The following is an 18,675-nucleotide window of genomic DNA, read 5'->3' on the forward strand; positions in this document are numbered from 1 at the left end:
TTAATTTTAAAACATTAATCTTCTATCTATTTACTTTTTCATTCAGTTACTGTTCGGAGTACTCGGTTTATAGCAACTGTTTTTTTTCCGATGGCATTGAGCACCCAAAGAGCCTCTGCATCTTTTGTTTCGAATGAATCCGCTCCTCGATGGAAGTATGATGTGTTTTTGAGTTTTAGGGGTGTAGACACCCGCAAGGGTTTTGTATCTCATTTATACCATGAATTGTGCAAGTGCCAAGGAATTACGACTTTCTTTGACGATCGAGAGCTTGAAGGAGGAACAAGTATTCATCTTGAGCTCCCGAGTGCGATCAAGGAATCGCATATTGCAATCGTTGTTCTCTCACCAAACTATGCTTCTTCCAAATGGTGCTTGAATGAACTTACAACCATTCTTCAATGCATGGAAGCCAGGAACACAGTTCTGCCGGTCTTTTATGAGACAAATCCATCTGACGTTGGAAATCAGAGGGGGTCTTTTGCCAAAGCCTTCGATGAGCATGAAGAAAAGTTCATTAGTACCGAAGACAAAATGAAGGTGACCCAGTGGAGAGAAGCTCTGAAAAAAGTATCCAAAATTTCTGGGTGGCATTCGATGGAGTCTAAGTAAGCATGCATGAACAACTTTAATTTCCCATGTCTTAGTAGAGGTAAACTTGAATGCTTTGTTTATGTTTTTTTTTAGTGGTTATTTTTATACCTTGTAGGTGTGAAAGTGAGCTTATTGAAAAAATCGTCCAAAGCGTGTGGAGGAAAGTGCAAGCTACATTCACGTTGTTAGATTCTTCACAGAAATTTGTTGGGGTTAATTTTAGGCTAGAGCAACTAAGTTCGCTATTAGCTCATGATGCCAATGATGTTCGCTTTATAGGGATAACGGGGATGGGTGGCATAGGTAAGACAACCCTTGCTAAGCTAGTTTATGATAAAATCTTCCATCATTTTGAAGTTCATTGCTTTCTTGGCAATGTTAGAGAGGTTTCTAAAATAAACCGTACTCTAATTGGCCTTCAAAAAAGACTTCTTTTTCCGATGTTGAAAGAAAAGATTGAAGAAATTTGGGATGAAGAGTGGGGAAGCATTTTCATTAAGAAGTGCTTAAGCAATAAAAAGGTTCTTCTCGTACTTGATGATGTGGATGATTTAAAACAACTTGAAGTACTGGCTGGAAACCAAAGCTGGTTTGGTATGGGAAGTAGAATTGTGATTACGACTAGAAATGAAGGGTTGCTAGTCCAACATGGTATAGCAACATCATATAAGATGCGGGGGTTGAATGACTGCGAAGCACTTGAGCTCTTTAGTCTGAATGCCTTTAGGAAAGAACAACCCGAGAAAGACTTTTTGGAACTCTCAAAGCATTTCCTAAAATATGCTAGAGGCCTTCCACTAGTTCTTAAAACATTAGGGTCTTTTTTGCATACGAGAGGTCAGGATGCATGGAAGAGTATGTTGGATAATATTCATACAGTTCCTAATCCAACAATTTTCAGTACACTCAAAATCAGTTATGACGGACTAGAGGACATAGAGAAGAGAGTTTTTCTCGATGTTGCATGTTTCCACAAAGGGAAGTGCATGAAGCAAGTTATTCGAATGCTAGACAATTCTTTTGGAATTTCTAGTAGTATTATGATAGATCTACTAATTGAGAAATCTCTCTTAGCTATTGAAAAACGCGTCCAATATGATAATTCGGCCAAGTACTTCATAGGGATGCATGATTTGATACAAGAAATGGCATGGACAATTGTTGGTCAAGAGTCTAAAGAGCCCGGTCTACGGAGTAGGTTGTGGCTTCCCGATGACATTTTCCATATATTCACGACCAATACGGTAAGAAGTTATGTAAATACCAAGTTCAAAAGAAGATATGATTTCTTTTAATGCAATATACGTAAATGTTAAATTAACGTTTCCCACATTCTTGGTTATTAGGGAACAAGAGCTATTGAAGGTATAGTCTTACAGTTACCTGAAATAGAAGAGGTGCACTGGAGTTGTGAAGCCTTCTCTAATATGCATGGATTGAGGTTTCTAGAATTCGACAATTTGATCATTTCTTCACGTCCCAAATTTCTTCCATGTTCCTTGAGAATTATGGTTTGGAGTTATTATCCTTCCAAGTCTCTTCCACCAAGCTTTCACTTGCGTTTCCTTACCGAACTAAGAATGCGTCATAGCAAACTTGTTCGTTTATGGGATGGAAAAGAGGTAAGAGTATATTGAATGAATGCTACTTAACATATTTTTTTATGGATTGTTCTATACACATGCCACATTTTGTTGACCACTCCCCACGTGCTCAATACACCCCATATCCATTTTTAAATTAAATTTTTTCTTACCACACCCCACTTGCTTTCCAAAACTACCCTCACAACCCATACTCTTTGTCAATTAAGGATATTTGAGTTTCACTTTCGATAGATTTCGGGGTTTTTGTCAATTACAGATCATTTTCCTTTCTTGCAGCGTAGTTGCATAATACCTTTATTTTTTCAGATTTTTTCAATCAGTTGGCTTGAGAGTCTATTAGGATGATTGCATTAGTTCCTTCGTCTTTCGATCAGTTGGCTTGAAAGTCTATTAGGATGATTGCAAAAGTGTCATTAGGTTCAGAACATTAGGTTTCTTATTCACCATATTGGCTTCCTTTAGTTTTATCTAGATGATATTGGATTGCCTCGTGATAATATCATTTTTCTTAATGTTTGCAGATTTTTTTTCTTTTAAAATCTTATTATTAGGCCTTAAATAGTCATTTTATAAAAAAAAAAATGTAAGTTATTTAATAAATAAATGTTTGTGGAGTGTATTTAACAATATGTGGGATGCTAATAAAAAATATATATTTTTTTAAATTGCTACTCTTATCACATATTTGTATCATCTCTCTAATAGAGATGTGACTCACGTGCGTTAGTGGGTCTTACCTATATTAGAGAGAAGGTATAATTAATTGTATAAATAAGTGGTAAATATAGCATTACTCTTTTTTCAATGTCAAATTGAATTGTAAGGTTTTTGGAAGCTTATATATTATTTCATGTATCGTACAGAACTTTCCCAAGTTGAAATGTATTGATTTGAGCTACTCAAATAAATTGATCCGTACCCCAGATTTCACTGGTCTTCAAAATCTTGAGGAGTTGGATCTTGGGGATTGTACGAAGTTAGTTGAGATTCACCCATCCATTGCAGTTCTTAAAAAACTTAAAGTTTTGAATCTTCGTGACTGTGAAAGTATTCAGAGCCTCCCAAGTGAAGTAGAAATGGATGCTCTTGAGTATTTGAATCTTTTTGGATGCTCCAAGATGAAAAATATCCCAGAATTTTCAAACCAGATGAAATGTTTATCCACGCTTTTTATACGTGGGACTGCGATTGAGAAATTACCTTCATCGATTGAACATCTGGTTGGCCTTACTAGACTGAGTATGAATAAGTGCAGAAGAGAGCTGTTTGTTGATATGAAAAATCTCAAGTCTCTTTCGCTTTGTGGACCACTTGCTAAAGCAAGGGATGATGGGCCTTGTTGGGGTTTGGTGTTGTCTTCTTTATATCCTTTGCGTTGTTTGGAGAACTTAGTACTACATTATTGTGATCTTGGTGAAGGTGATATCGCCGATGATATTGGTTGCTTGTCCTCATTAAAAAAGTTAGATCTTAGTGGAAACAGTTTTGTTACCCTTCCAGCAAGCATCAAATGCCTTTCTCGACTTGAGAAACTTTACTTGAACGAGTGCCAAAGACTTGAGCAACTGCCAGATCTTCCGTCAAATAGGAAATTATACGTATATGTAAGTGATTGTACTTCATTGAAAAGGTTGTCAGATCCATCCAATTTGCATGATTTTGCTTTCAGTTCTCTGAATTGCATTACGTTGGTGGAAGATGAAGACTGGATCAAAACAATATATTCAAGGATCGTGAAATACGCAACTGAGGTACTCTCTCTCTCTCTCTCTCTCTCTCTCTCTCTCTCTCTCTCTCTCTCTCTCATAATGGTTCTTTCTGTGCAGAAAATCTGTCGTCATCCTATTGTGTGCCCCGGAAAGGGGATTCCCGAGTGGTTCAACAATCAAACTTTGGGACATGCTCTAGATGTGGAGCTACCTCCGCAATCGTGTAGCAGCTGGATGGGGATTGCTTTTTGTGTTGTTTTTGCACAACCTAAGGAGAACTTGCGTCTTCTTCAAAAACAAAAGAAGAACTTCCGAAATCCAGCTGCCCCTAAAACGGATGGATTCTGGATTCGGTGTTTACTTCGGACCAACCGTAAACAGAGCGCACGGAGTTCATGGTGCTTTACAAGGCCTCTTGTGTCTGAACACCTTTGGATATTCTATTTGCCTCGCCAACAATGTCTTCAAGAACAGTTTCTATTTGAAACTTATTATGGACTCGGAATGAATAAACCCAAAGTAGGCTTGAATGTGGTGAAGAAGTGCGGGGCTCGTTTGGTGTACAAGAAGGATTTGGAAGAACTCAACCGAACACTAAAAATCTTGAAGCGAACACATGAATCTTGTGAAGAGGGAGCTTCAAGTCAAAGTTGTAGTTTTGACGACAAAGAACATACCCGCAAAAGGCAGAAGGAAGACAAATAATTGTTTCATGCTTTTTTCAACCATTCAATGCCTCAGAGTTTACTCAGAATCCATGTAAGTCACTATCTGAATCCCAGCATAACCAACATAATATTTTAGTATTACTTTTTAACTCTTTTGAGCTATAGAATTTTAACTAGCAACGGTGCCAGCGCAATGCTGTGGGTTTTAAAACTGTATAAAACATGCAAAAAATTCTAAATACCTACGGTATGCAACACTATTTACATTCATGTGAAAATTGATTTACAATAACTAGCACATAGGTGTCCAAGTGTCCATATCACAGTCATTGGTTTCTGGTGCGGAGTTCACAGATTCCTATTGGTTTGAGCTGAAGAGTTGGATGAACTCGCTCTAAACTCCAATGAATTACCTGGCTGCTTATCTGTCGGCAATTCATCATCAAGCTCAATACACTTTTGGCCTTAACTCTCCATTTATAACTCAACCTTTCACAGAAACCCAATAAATATCTACTCCTGCATGACCAGAGCATAAATCTACCTTAATTATAGTTCTAAAACTAAATTCAACCCATAAATCCAATTCTAAATACCAAACAATTAAAAAAAAAACAAACTTTAGCATTCAATCAGACAAAAAGCACGATATACAATCTTGCACCGATAGATCGAAACCCGAAAACAGATGATCATCAAAAAGTACCCAGATGATTAGAGCAAAAAGCTAGAAGTAAAATATATTTTACTTATGCAAAAGCTTGCATTTTTTAATACCCAACCCTCAAACTTCCAGAAATCAAAGAAAAGCAGAAATTAAGATGTAAAGTTGTCCTCAAACATATTGTGTGGAAGCAAAGCGTAGAGGTTTAGGGTTTACGGTTTGGAGGTACTTTAGCCTCTGTTCCTCCTCCTCAATCTAAAAAATTACAAAAACATTTCCATAAGTACATTAACATTTCAAAAAAAAAAATATCTTGGGTTATATATTTTGGTTCATACTATGTGAAAGGAGGCATTATCATGTGTATTCTACAAAATTAAACGGCATGTAAAAAACGGATGTATTACCCTCCATCTAAATGCTCCTTGAATATCCCATAAAATGCCAAGCAAAGATTGAAGGGAAATTTTATTTAAACCCATCTAACACCCAACTTACTCTTTGCACCCATTTGATTTTTAACTAAACTATTAATATCTCTTTAAACCCAAATTTAATACCTAATATACCCCATAAACCCAATTCAATATGTGGATTTATTTTTACATCCATTTGATTTTTAACTCAAAAGCTGCCGCAGCAGGCAGTGTTCTTCAAAATCGAGTGCCAATTTTTCTTAGTGTCCTCATTTTTCTTGAATTCCCATAGTTTGCATTTTTGCAAGTCTGCAAATTTGCAAGATAAAAATCAATGGCTCTCAAGGCCGTTCATGTCTTTGATGTTCCAAACCTCGATCAAGTCATACAAAATGCTGCCGCATTGGCCGTACATTCTCTATGGTTGGTTCAAGGTCTCGGCATTTGCCATAATTAATTACTTGGAATTCCAAAAACAAAAAAGCAAGAGGAATCTGACTTTTGGAATTGGGTTTTTTTTTTTTTTTTTGGGTGTGTGAATAGGTGTGAAAGATGAGGGTGAAGAAATGAAATGGGGATACAAATGGCCAAAGTTCGTGGTGATGGGACACAGAGGCAGCGGGATGAACTTGTTGTGTGGTTGTGGATTAAGAGTGAGAGAAGGGATACTTGAATTCAAATTTGCCAATGTACACAATTCAAATACATAAATATAGATACATTAGTTATTATAAAACTTGGAGGATTCAAAACTTCAAAATCACCGTCCATCAATAAAAAACTTATTTTTCTCTATGAGCGCTATTAGGGTTTTAGCCAAAATGAACGTAGGATAAACAAATAATGATCGTAGGGTTTAATTATAGTGTTTGGGTTTATTGATAAATTTGAGTTTTATTATTAATAGATTGTACTAAATGTATGTACCCAAATAGATTGTAATAAATTAGTGGCACATATATGCAAAAATATAAGTGTACCGAAAAGTCTCTAGATTTTCTTATATAAGATACTTACCATAAATTGGTGATGCAAAATGTTAACAAATAAAAGCTAATTTATTTGAATTCAAATGAGTATTAAAATTTAAAAATATTTTTCATAAAATTTAATTCATGGACACCATAAAATTAAAAATTAAAAATAAAAAAGACATTGAATGCATATGTTGACATTTAATAGAGTCTAGGAACTAAAATCATTTTTAATCTCGTACAAGATATTTTTCTAAACTTTATCTTATTTAAGAATTAAAATCTTAGGTGAAAAAAAAGAAGATTAAAATCTCGTTTTCTATATATTTATATGCACTTGAATAAAACATGTTTGTTTAAATACAATCAATGATTACTTAGATCCCGCATATGTATATACGTTAAATAATGTGTGTCTCTCATCTATGCGTGAGATTCAACCAAAACAGATGCAAAATCATAGTGTGTGGATAGTTAAGTCTCTTGACATTTTGTTTATACTTAGTTTGTGCAGAAAATGTTGTAATATCGTTATACTGTAATACAAGCTAATTGGACTAGTTTTTGTCGAATGGCCTTGCGTACATGAGATGTTTTTCTTTTAGGATTTCACATATAATTGTAAAGTACATCATGGCGTTGACGTGCAATGATATTAATATATATGTGGATGTAAGATTGGGAAACAAAATATATTGTGACAGTTTCAGCATCAGCCGAATTGAAGCAAAACTTATTATGCTATGAACAAATAAGTAGCTTCAGAGATAGAAGTAAAAGTAAGTGCTTGAGCAGTGCCGATCATGATATCTGAAAACCGATAAGGAAGCTGTATCTACATCGTTCTTTATATAAATGCAGGATATTCTTTAACAATGTTGTGTTTGTGAATCATTTCTTTATTGTGGATACTGATAATTTTGGACTCAAACTGAAAGAGATTCTTAATGGCGAGGCTAAGATGCAACTAAAAAATGAATATTTATTTACGTGCAGGATTACAAGAAATTTATTGTACTGGGTTAATTTTGCCTTGGTCATTTTCTGAATGAAACTTCAGCTGCAGAGGCCTAACTGAACCATTTTAAACATGGTTGGAATTTGGTAGGTATCTTTTTGTGCTTATATGTTTTCTGTTATTCCTCAATCAAGTCCAAATATTTTTTTTTGAGCACACAGATATTTTTACACTAAGGGGAATAAGAGTTCGGTTAAGCCACACAATGGACAACCTAATTTGGTATCGAATTCGCCATCCACGAGATTCGAACCTAAGACCTCTTCACTTTGAAGGGAATACCTGTAAGATTTTGCCATGTGTGTGAGTTTGCCACATCATTTCATCTGTATTATATTAAATAAGAAATAGAATTATACATGTATTAGGAGATAATTAATATAATTATTTATATCAAAATTTATTGGGAATAGAACTCTGAGAGAGTGGTTTAAGCCACTCACATTATATTTGACCAAAAAAAAAAGCCACTCACAATATGGGATGACAGTTTTCCTTAATAGGAGGAAACTATCAATAGTTGGATATATATGGATTTGGTCTCTCCTCTCACAATCACGTTCAGTAAGAAGTTTTCCCTATTGAAACTGAACACCAATTGCAAAGAGGAGAAGGCTAATTCAAGAACCATTTACTATGAATTCATCAAGTAAGTTTTACAGATTGTTTCTATGGAGTCAATCCTGTATTTGATTGTGATGTTAATTGTAGTTCCTTGTATTTAATTTGTTTAGATCCTTGATTGAAAACTCCTACAATACCATCAGACCGTAGTACTGAGTGGCATCAAGTCCAGATATTGTATATTACGTTTGATACAGTTAGCAGGTCAAATTGGTGAGGGTCATATAACAAACTGTCTAAAAACTGCACTAAGAATACAATTTAGCGTGTGATAAAACCATAATCTCATGAATGCTTCTATTTATTTTTTCCATTGAAAGAAAAGATATAGAATACTTTGAGTTAAAAGGAAGACTTAGAATAAGGTTTGGTTGTTTCTGCCGTTGTAAAGAAAAAAAATAAGCCTGCATGTCTAGCTACTTGAGCCAAAGTGATAATGGATACTAATTATTTCTTACCTCCGATCTTGTGCAAACAGAAAGAAGTAGAATACATCGAAAACTAGATGTTTTAATTTTCCAAAAGAAGTTTGTTCTCTGCCTCCAGGACCTCAGGTTCGTTTTCAGTTACCCTTTCTTTTCGTATAGTTTCTGAATTTTCTGCACAGCAGCACATGCCTTAATGCAACTAGCCAAGAGAACTGAGGCTTTAGCTGTCCAATCTGTTACTACTTTAGAACATAATATAAAAATCCAGAGTTGAAGTAGTATATATAGTATATCCTACGGGAAATTGGCCGTTCTAGTATGAATTCAAACATGCGGTGCCAAGATAGAAAACTTCTACCCTATGCTAAACTCGGTACTATCGACATCCACAATTTAGGTTTGTTTTCGGTCATTCTCTCCCCTCGTTCTTGCTCGTTGTTAGTGGACGTGACGGGATGTGACTGTTCTTCCAAAAATGCGTTTCAAGCAGTTCTGGAGAGTTGCTAGTCTGTATTTTATGTTGGCGGCTGTTTTGTTTGTCACTTCTTTGGCTCCTTGTACTCTAATAGTTTGATTTCTTCTTTGGTCTTTGTAGTGGGAGCAAGCATGATTAAGGAGGCAGTGGAGGATTAGCATAGATATTTGCAAGTAAAACAAATAAATACTGTAGAATTTTTCTTGTCAATTAATTTCAATTTGTATGCTCTTCTTCCATATGTTATCTTATATTCATCATTGTTGAAACTTTTAGCTTCCTGTCTCCATTGCAGAAGAAAATTAGTTTTGTTCAAAATTGGCTCCTCAGTTCAGAATTTCGTCTTCCGTCTTTGAAATTCCGTATGATTGTAAACCCCTTTCACTTTCCTGTTCTTTCTTTATATTCATTGCATAAAGTTTATATGTATGTAACCCGATAATTTCTTGTACGTTATATCCGATGGTTGCTTCATATGTGGTGACTGTTTTCGTCAGTCCTCCCTAGTACACACAATTGTTGAAGATCAACACCAGCCCAATTAGTGTGTGGATTCTAGAAAATTCTAGCAAGTAATATTAAGGTGGTCGGTGCATGCTAGACAATTCTAGCAAGCTATTGTCGGTGAAGTGTTAAACTAGAAAACTCTAGCAAAGTAGCATCAATTTGAAAAAGCCAAGTCGGTTGACTTAGGCTAGAATAATCTAGAATAATTATAGGTTATGGCTAGGATGAATTTGAGCCATGTTAACCGACTTAGTAAGTCGGCAAAGCTCACTATAAATATGTATGTATGTGTGTTATCAACCAACCAAGAAATCAAGAAGTAGTAGTAGGCAACCAAGTGAGAGTGAGAAGCAAGAATAGTCTTGTAGGAGTGTGAGTGATCTAGAGTTTGTCTCTAGAAAGTGAGTGAGTGTCATTGCTTCTAAAGTTGTGTTCTTGTGAGTGTTGTAATATTGTGTGTGTGTGTGTAATACAAGTAATTTGTTTACTTGTTTTGTCTCTCCAACACTTGTGTTAGAGTTGTGTACTCTAAATTTTCCCCCAACAATTGGCATCAGAGCGGTATGATCAAGGACCGTCTCTAGTGAAGCTTTCGAGAATCATGAGAAGTTTAGTACTTCACAAGATTGTTGACTAATCTTGTTCGGCTTATCGAAGCTCTGCCGACACAATGGGAGATCTTCAAGTTGTTGGAGGAATCAAGAAGCTTAATAACAAAAATTACAATACATGGGCAACATGTATGGAGTCTTACCTACAAGGCCAAGATCTTTGGGATGTCGTCGGCGGTAATGAAGTTACACAGCCGGAAGAAGACACCAACGACACTTTGCGGAAGTGGAAGATCAAGGCAGGTAAGGTTATGTTTGCCTTAAAAACCACAGTTGAAGATGACATGTTAGAGCACATACGTAAGGCTAAGACACCAAAAGAAGCGTGGGATACCTTCGCCACATTCTTTTCAAAAAGGAATGATACAAGACTGCAGCTTCTCGAGAACGAGTTGTTATCGGTGGCCCAACGAGACATGACGATTGCCGAATATTTCCACAAGGTAAAGTCTATTTGCCGTGAAATTTCTGAGTTAGATCCTAGTGCTGCCATTGTAGAATTCAGGATAAAAAGAATAATTATCCATGGATTGAGACCCAAATATCGAGGCTTCGTTGCCGCTGTACAAGGATGGCCGACCCAACCATCACTTGTTGAGTTTGAGAATTTGCTTGCCGATCAAGAAGCTTTGGCAAAGCAAATGGGAGGGGTCTTGTTAAAAGGTGAAGAGGAAGCGCTTTACACCAAAAGTAAAGGCAGCTTCAAGTAGCGTGTTGGTGGTGGATCTAAAAGAAGTGGTGACAGGGAAAAAGGCCATCTAGTAGGAGGGAGTTCTCAGCTAAGAGGAGCTCCGAAATATCAAGGCAACTGTGGTCAGTCCCAGAATAATAAAAGATTTGAGGGCAAATGCTACAATTGTGGTAAGAAGGGTCACATGGCGAAGGATTGCTAGATCAAAAAGCCTGCAGAAAGTAACGTCGCAAACTCAGAGAAGAAAAGTGAAGATGATTGGGACGCCGTGTCATATCTAGCTATGGAGGAAGAATGGCATGCTGAAACATCTTCTTAGTGGTGCTTAGAAAATGAAATGTTGCCTGACTCGAGAGAGATTAAAGATACGTTGCAGGAGAAAATGGGAGACCAAGCTGCCCAAGTCCAATTGAGTCTAGATGAGCTCGAGGAATTGCTTGATGGTGACGATGTCAAGCAAGAAGTACCTAAGAGTCCTTGGCAAACTGGTGTGTATCAACAACTAGAAGAAGAAAGACCTAGTGAAGTGGAAGTATCAACTCCACAATCACAACTAAGGAGGTCAACGGGAATACCGAAGCCAAATCCCATATACGTCGACGCAGCTATAGTAGAAGAAGCAGTTGAAGCTGAGATGCGCAAAGAAGCATCACAGAATTTGGAATAGCGTAAAGCAAGGACAAGAGGACACTGCGTTAAAGAAATATCAAACTTGGGATCTAGTGGCAAGGCCAAGAGATGTGAAACCCATATCATGCAAATGGGTGTTCAAGATAAAGTGTCGACTTCGCGAGAAGAAAAGAATGAGCTGGTGTTCAGGGGGAGTGTTGAAGATCAACACCAGCCTAATTAGTGTGTGGATTCTAGAAGATTCTAGCAAGTAATATTAAGGTGGTCGGTGCATGCTAGACAATTCTAGCAAGCTATTGTCGGTGAAGTGTAAAGCTAGAAAACTCTAGCAAAGTAGCATCAATTTGAAAAAGCCAAGTCGGTTGACTTAGGCTAGAATAATCTAGAATAATTATAGGTTATGGCTAGGATGAATTTAAGCCATGTTAACCGACTTAGTAAGTCAACAAAGCTCACTATAAATATGTATGTATGTGTGTTATCAACCAACCAAGAAGTCAAGAAGTAGTAGTAGGCAACCAAGTGAGAGTGAGAAGCAAGAATAGTCTTGTAGGAGTGTGAGTGATCTAGAGTTTGTCTCTAGAAAGTGAGTGAGTGTCATTGCTTCTAAAGTTGTGTTCTTGTGAGTGTTGTAATATTGTGTGTGTGTAATACAAGTAATTTGTTTACTTGTTTTGTCTCTCCAACACTTGTGTTAGAGTTGTGTACTCTAATTTTTCCTTAACAACAATCTGTAGCTTAAGAGGAGTCTGAAGAACTAGCTTTTGTCGAGTAAACCTACAAGCTAACGTTGAGTCCTGCTGTGATTGTTGGTGCAGCTTACTGCCTTTTGGAATGAAGCTTACGTACTATCTAGGACAGTTTCACCACCCATTGATCGGTTCTTCTTCTTCGCTGCAATTCAATGCTTCTGTTGGGAGGTGGAAGAATGTTCATGGAATGAAGAAGACGATTGAGCTTGAAATGAGTGTGCAGTCCGAGATGCAAGTGGGCTATAAACACCAACTTTAACATTTGGAACACCAGCTTTCTCCTCGTCACCAACGCTGCATCAAGCATATATGCGGCTGCAAGTTTGAAGATTTATGTTCCTATTAAACGGCCTTGTATTTCTAGCATGTATTAAGTGTACAAAGTAGGTATTTTGATTACTGAACCACCGAGAGAGAGAGTGAGAGAGTAATCAATTGCCTTGACATTTTATTATTAACTTTAGTGGAGAGATAGCGGTAGTAAGTTTAATATTAAATTAACCACCAACGAGAACACACGCAATCATGTAGGGCACAACACTTTTTCATCACTGTGTAAAAGGCCAACAAGTTTTGTTCATCTTTAATGACGTCAACAATCTGAAATTTTGGATGGTTGCCAAGTTGGAATATTTGAAAGCAAATTAATGTATATTCAAAATGTGCAGGTAAGAGAATATCTAAAAGAGATGTCAAATTTTAAACATAAAATTTGAATTTGACAGCCTATGTGGCATTTTGACATCTTTCAAAATTTTGCTCTTCACCCGGTATGTCAAATTAAATATTATTTTATTACACTATTTTCTTTTCTTTTTATTTTATTAAACTATTATTTTCTAGGTTTGGAATGAAGAGTTTGGAGGAACTCGGATTCTCTCATGAATCCGCGGAGAACCCTTCCATACCAGTCCCGCCAAAGCCTGGGAAAACCCTTCCATTGTATCAATTCTGTCACCGGTGAGCAGCGAAAACAGCGACATTGAGCTGCAATTCCAATTGCTTTGACTGCCAACGTTATTTGCCTCACTGGGTTCACTACAAAAAAATTGGGCACTGCACACTATAAATTATTTGTGCCATTTGAGGTCAAAGGGCACCAACATATTTGCCCATACACCAATGGCAACCGTGCAGCAACTAAGTTTGTATCTATGCCCTCTATGGGCGTCACCGTTGCTAAACGGGCACAATACACTGTTTGGTGCTCAAAGACACAGGCACAAATAAAGGCCTTTTTGTGTCTATGTTCTGACAAACTTGTCAAATGACCTTCTCCATCCATGTTTGCACCATTTTTGTAATTGTGCCCAGTAGGTTCTATTTAAAAAAAAATAGAAATGTAAAATTTTGAAATAAAACAAAAATTTAAAATTTTCATAAAATCAAAGATGGCAGCCTCGGCTGTAAAAAGCAATCCAATAGTATAAATGGAATGTCTATAATGAAACTATAGAAATATTCCTCATAAAGAACATGTTTACAAGTGTTAAAGATAAAAGACCAACAAAATAATGAGATTTTCCTATCAATGTATCCATGCATTCCTACATATTGCCACCCATAACTGATTTTACCCTTTTTCCCAGCTCAATGGATTATGCAATCACCTTCCTGAAATCTAAATCAAAGGAAAATGAAAAAGGGAAAGGATCACATATTTTCAGTGATGTTTAACTACCCAAACATCCAATCAACATTGAGAATTCATAGTATCCTAAAAATCGATTTAAAATAACCAAATGTGATCAGAGCTCGTAACACCAGCATGCTTATGTTTTCAAGCACATTCTAACTGCCGCTTGAAATATTTCATGATTGACTTATTGGAATCTGGTAGCCTGTTGTTACCAATGCGTAGAAAGGGTAGCTCACCTTAAGTTCGACTCCGGACTCTAGACGTGAGCGCACACCCACAATGGAGTGTTGAACGCTACATTCTCGCAAGAAGCAACCATGAGAAATAATTGCATCCATAATCTGCAAAATTCATTTGGCCATGAGATTAAATTTGTTCTCAATAATTACAAATCAAGTGATATAATATTTTTAGAGCCAGAATTTGATCCCAAGTGCAAACGAATCCACAACTATAATGCCAGTAAAGAAAAAGACCAACCTCTGCCTTCTCGATGACTGGAGACTTCTTGAATGGCAGTAAAATATGTGGGAACAAATACATATAGACCACAATTGATCAAATCACTCACCTGCATTTAGAAAAATAGATAACCCTTACATAATGTGGCCTGGAACAAAGCACATAAAACAAAGAATTGAGATCATCAAGCACCAACTAAATGAACAATTGTGGGACAGTAATTGCATCATGTACATACAAAAGTCACTGGCTTCTCAATATAATGCAATAGTTATTTGGTGGCAGGATCAACAACCAACTACCAAAACGGGTTCAAAGATTCAGCAGAAACTTACTGATGAACCCAAAAACGAAGTATGGCATCACGAAAAAACAAGAGGAAAGAACATCAAGAATATGGGGGAGAGTTACAACATTATTCAATAGTTCAAGCAGTCTGTCAACAAACTAACCCTTTATTACTAACATTGTTCCCATCACCTTATATCCTTTATGAGCATCCGCAATGATGAACAAGAAGAAGCAATAAAAGGAATTAACTTTTCAAAATCTTATCTATAATTCCAAGCAATAATCACAAATAATTTTCATTAAATTCCATAAATGAATTGTATAGTGGTACGACTAACAACTACTAATTGATCTTTTGACATGTCGCAATAGGCCACACCGCAATCAAAATTTAGGTCCAGTGACATCAATAGCACTCTAGATTAGAATTTCATTAACCTTCAATGTTTATCGTGTTTGAACTCCAATCCAAATCAGTCGTGACTATGTGTTCGATATATGCAAATGGATTTGAGTGTGTAAAAAGGATTAAAGGCAACTGCAGAAGAAGATGGGATGGTGCTTAGATAACTACACAGGCTTAGAAACAGAGAGCTATTCTTCCTACTATCCAATCAACAAAATTTGAAACATCAATTTGTTGTTTTCCTAATTTTATTATGCCAATGCAAAATGCAATGTCAATTAATATGTAGTATGTTGTGTTTAAGGTTCAACAGTTCTTACCAAAGAAACATGCGAAACTCGCCAGGGCCTAGCTCGTCCCATAATCATAGCAAAGATTAAGAAATAGTTAGATGATATTAAAACCCATAACCTCATGTATTCCACACACAAACGTAATAGAAGAAAAAAGCACAGCAGACATGCAGAGCTACAAACAATCAACCTAAACAAAATTAAGAACCAAACAGATGAGTGAATTGTTTCCGCACCTCAGAATCGCTTCGACTTTGTAAAATTTGGAGTCTGGGACATAACCTACGAGCAACCAACAATATGGAGTCAGAAGCCATGCCAAAATTTAAAATTTAAAATCCGAGACACCCAAATCATAATTTGAATGGAATATGCAATAACATTGAAAACCCATAAACCATTTTTTTCAGAAAATGGGAAGAAGACGAACCAGAAGAACTCTACGCTCGTATGACCGGAACAATGGGCGCATTTGTTGCATGCTTTAGAGCAATATTAGGTTGACAGAACCGAAATTTTGCGAGCTTGGTGAGGATCGAGGTCGAACCCAAAATTGGAAGCTTGTTGAGGTGGCAATGGAGGTGCGGCTGACTCCGAATTCAAAGGTTTCCACGACGGTGACAAAATATTGATGAGGACCACGACTCCTCACTCCCTCTCCGACTCGTACCTGCCCTTCCCTTACCAACACCTCCTAACCCGACGCACCTCTCTCCCAAGATCCCTTCCTATCGGACTCAGATCCCAACGCGATTTCCGATTCAGGCTCTACATCCACCGATCTTCCCAAACCCGACCCACCCCCTCCCTTAATCCCTCCCTACCAGACCCCGATCTTCCCAAACCTTCCTCCATCATGTGCAGGGGGTTTCTGCTAGGGGATTCTGGCGATGATGGAGCTCAAGAGCCTCCACGATTTGTCTGGAGAAGGTAGAGAGAGAAAGAAGGGTTGGAGAGAGAGAGACAAAGGTGAGAGAAAGAATCTGAGGGGAGGTAGAGCGGAAAAAGAAAGTAAAGGGAAAGAGATAGAAGGAACCCGAGATAGAATTAGGGTAGAATTTTAATTATTATTATAAGCAGGGCCGGTCTAGAGATTTTTAAGGCCCGGGGCGACGTAAAAAAAAGTGCCATAACTTCATGTAAGAAAATTATTTATTTTCACACATAAGATATCGAAAAAATTATACTTAGAAAAACACTTCAAACTCAATAATTTAGAAACACAGAAAGACTAATTTATTTTGTATTGAGAGAGGGAAACAAAAAAACTTCGGGCTTACAAGTAGATAGATGATGAGTTTTGTTTTCCATCTGAACTTTGAATGTGTTTACGAATAAATCGTGAGATGTTTTTTTTCTTATTTACTAACCTTTTCAATATGGGACTAAAAAATAATGATGTTTTCGAGTCTTTAATTGATATGTATTATTAATGAATGGGCACTAAATTAAACATTTTGATGACACGTCATATAATTTGTAAATTTGGTCTACATATTATTCTTTGTTTAAGATTAGACTTGAATTAAAACGAATATTTAAAAATAACAACCCACATAGCTACTAGATAGTAACTAAAAATAAATTAACAACTGAACAAAAATTTGTAAAAATTGAAAAGAATAAACATGCACATAGCATTTCGAACTTAGGACCTCTTGTTAATTTTAAACAACAAAAATCATTGTTTCTAATTAAACTTCTTGATCCTTTAACCAAATTTTATAAATTTATACTCTTATAAAAAGAAATTTGTAAAACATGGAAAGTAAATAAGCACACATGGTGTTTTGAACCCAAGACCTCCTTATCATTTTCAAATGACAAACCACCACTTCTAGTTAAATTTCTGTGTCTTTGAACCAAATTTTATAAATTTATACTCTTATAGAAACATATATAAATATACCACCCTAAAAATTTTGGTGCCCCTAATTTTTTTGGGCCCTGGACGGTCGCCCTGCCCGCACTGGGCCTGGGCCGGCCCTGATTATAAGAGTTAGTGGACACAATTATTATTATAACAGTTAGTGGGCACAATTGTGTAATGCGGTGGTGGAAACCCAAGTTTTTGAATTTGGTGGTGGGAAACCCAAACTTGCCCATAAAATAGAGGGAGAAGTCCAATTTGGAGAAGGGGAAACTTAATATAAATCCAATTTTATAAGCTTGTCACTCCCCGATCCCGACATACGTCCTGGATCGAAACATGACGTCATCAAGTATCCGTACGTCTATCATACCCCGCCTCCGGGATATGGCAAAGCACAACTCGAGCATCGATTCGCATAGTAATTTTTTTTTTCTTCCTGATTTCTGATTGGTTGCTCAACCTCCCCCCTAAATTCTGATTGGTCCTCCACCATTTAACTGATTGGTTCTTTCCCTTTGGCCTGAATGGCCTCTTTCCCACAAGGTGGGAGTTTATATTCATTTAAATCTATAGTTTAGTGAAACGACTTCAAATGTTCGTAACTATACCGTCATAATCCAGACTCGCAAACGGTTTTCGTCAATGCGTTTGTGGTCTCGAGATCTATTTGAAAACATCAATTGTGAACTCGAAAGGTCAACGAATTTTAAAGATTGATTACGAAAATTCAAACCCGATAGTTATTCGTTTTAATTCCAAAAATCAATGGAATTAAAATTAACTAATGAAAATAACGTACACGTGAAATACGAATTTAAATAATGAGATATGTAATTAATAGTGAAATTCCGGGGACGGGATTTCACAAAGCCATTATTAGTTATAGTCCAATTTTGTTTTAATTTTGAAGCTCTATCGAAGGTTTATTGTGTTTAGCATGATAAAAGGCTTGTGTTGTTCTTTTATTATTTTTTTCTTTTTTCTTTTCATTTTTCTTTTCTTTTTTCTTTTCTGTATGAATCGGGAAACATAATTAGAAAGAAAACATTATTATATTGTAATACTACATAAGTTGATAAAAGGACCCAAGAAGAGTCTAGCATAGCATAAGATAATTATATTTTCACACACCAGTGAAATATAACATAATACAAAATATATTAATTGTCCTCGTCATCGCTGCTTAAAATCTCAACGGTAACATTCTGCATATTTCGTGAGCTCATATGTGGGAGAGACAGACCTCTAGGACGAATTTGTGCTTGATAAGTGCGTGGTTCTTCAATAATAACGACATAACTGGTAGACTCTTCAGTTGTTGTTTCAGCAGAAACCAAATTGAC

The 18,675-nt window shown here is 36.5% G+C and overlaps 2 protein-coding genes and 1 long non-coding RNA gene across 3 annotated transcripts in view; 2 read left to right on the plus strand and 1 right to left on the minus strand.

Moving 5' to 3' along the window:
- The window catches only part of LOC126587467 (TMV resistance protein N-like), a 51,933-nt gene that overhangs the window by 441 nt on the left and 32,817 nt on the right, over positions 1-18,675 (plus strand). The window contains exons 2-5 of the mRNA XM_050252550.1: positions 47-608; positions 710-1,838; positions 1,941-2,216; positions 3,065-3,620. Coding sequence (XP_050108507.1) covers positions 91-608; positions 710-1,838; positions 1,941-2,216; positions 3,065-3,620 — 2,479 coding nt within the window. The 5' untranslated portion in view covers positions 47-90. The remainder of the gene's footprint in view (positions 1-46; positions 609-709; positions 1,839-1,940; positions 2,217-3,064; positions 3,621-18,675) is intronic.
- Positions 8,753-12,284, plus strand: LOC126587471 (uncharacterized). The gene is made up of 2 exons (XM_050252555.1): positions 8,753-8,828; positions 9,298-12,284. The coding sequence occupies exon 2, from the start codon at positions 10,355-10,357 to the stop codon at positions 11,003-11,005; it is 651 nt and encodes a 216-aa protein (XP_050108512.1). The 5' UTR covers positions 8,753-8,828; positions 9,298-10,354; the 3' UTR covers positions 11,006-12,284.
- On the minus strand, positions 15,482-16,443 carry LOC126587474 (uncharacterized). The gene is made up of 3 exons (XR_007611080.1): positions 15,890-16,443; positions 15,696-15,741; positions 15,482-15,514 (listed from the first exon to the last, which is right to left on the minus strand). It is a non-coding gene; the product is annotated as an uncharacterized LOC126587474 (long non-coding RNA).

This window comes from Malus sylvestris, chromosome 10, assembly GCF_916048215.2.
Source record: "Malus sylvestris chromosome 10, drMalSylv7.2, whole genome shotgun sequence".
Lineage (NCBI taxonomy): Eukaryota > Viridiplantae > Streptophyta > Magnoliopsida > Rosales > Rosaceae > Malus > Malus sylvestris.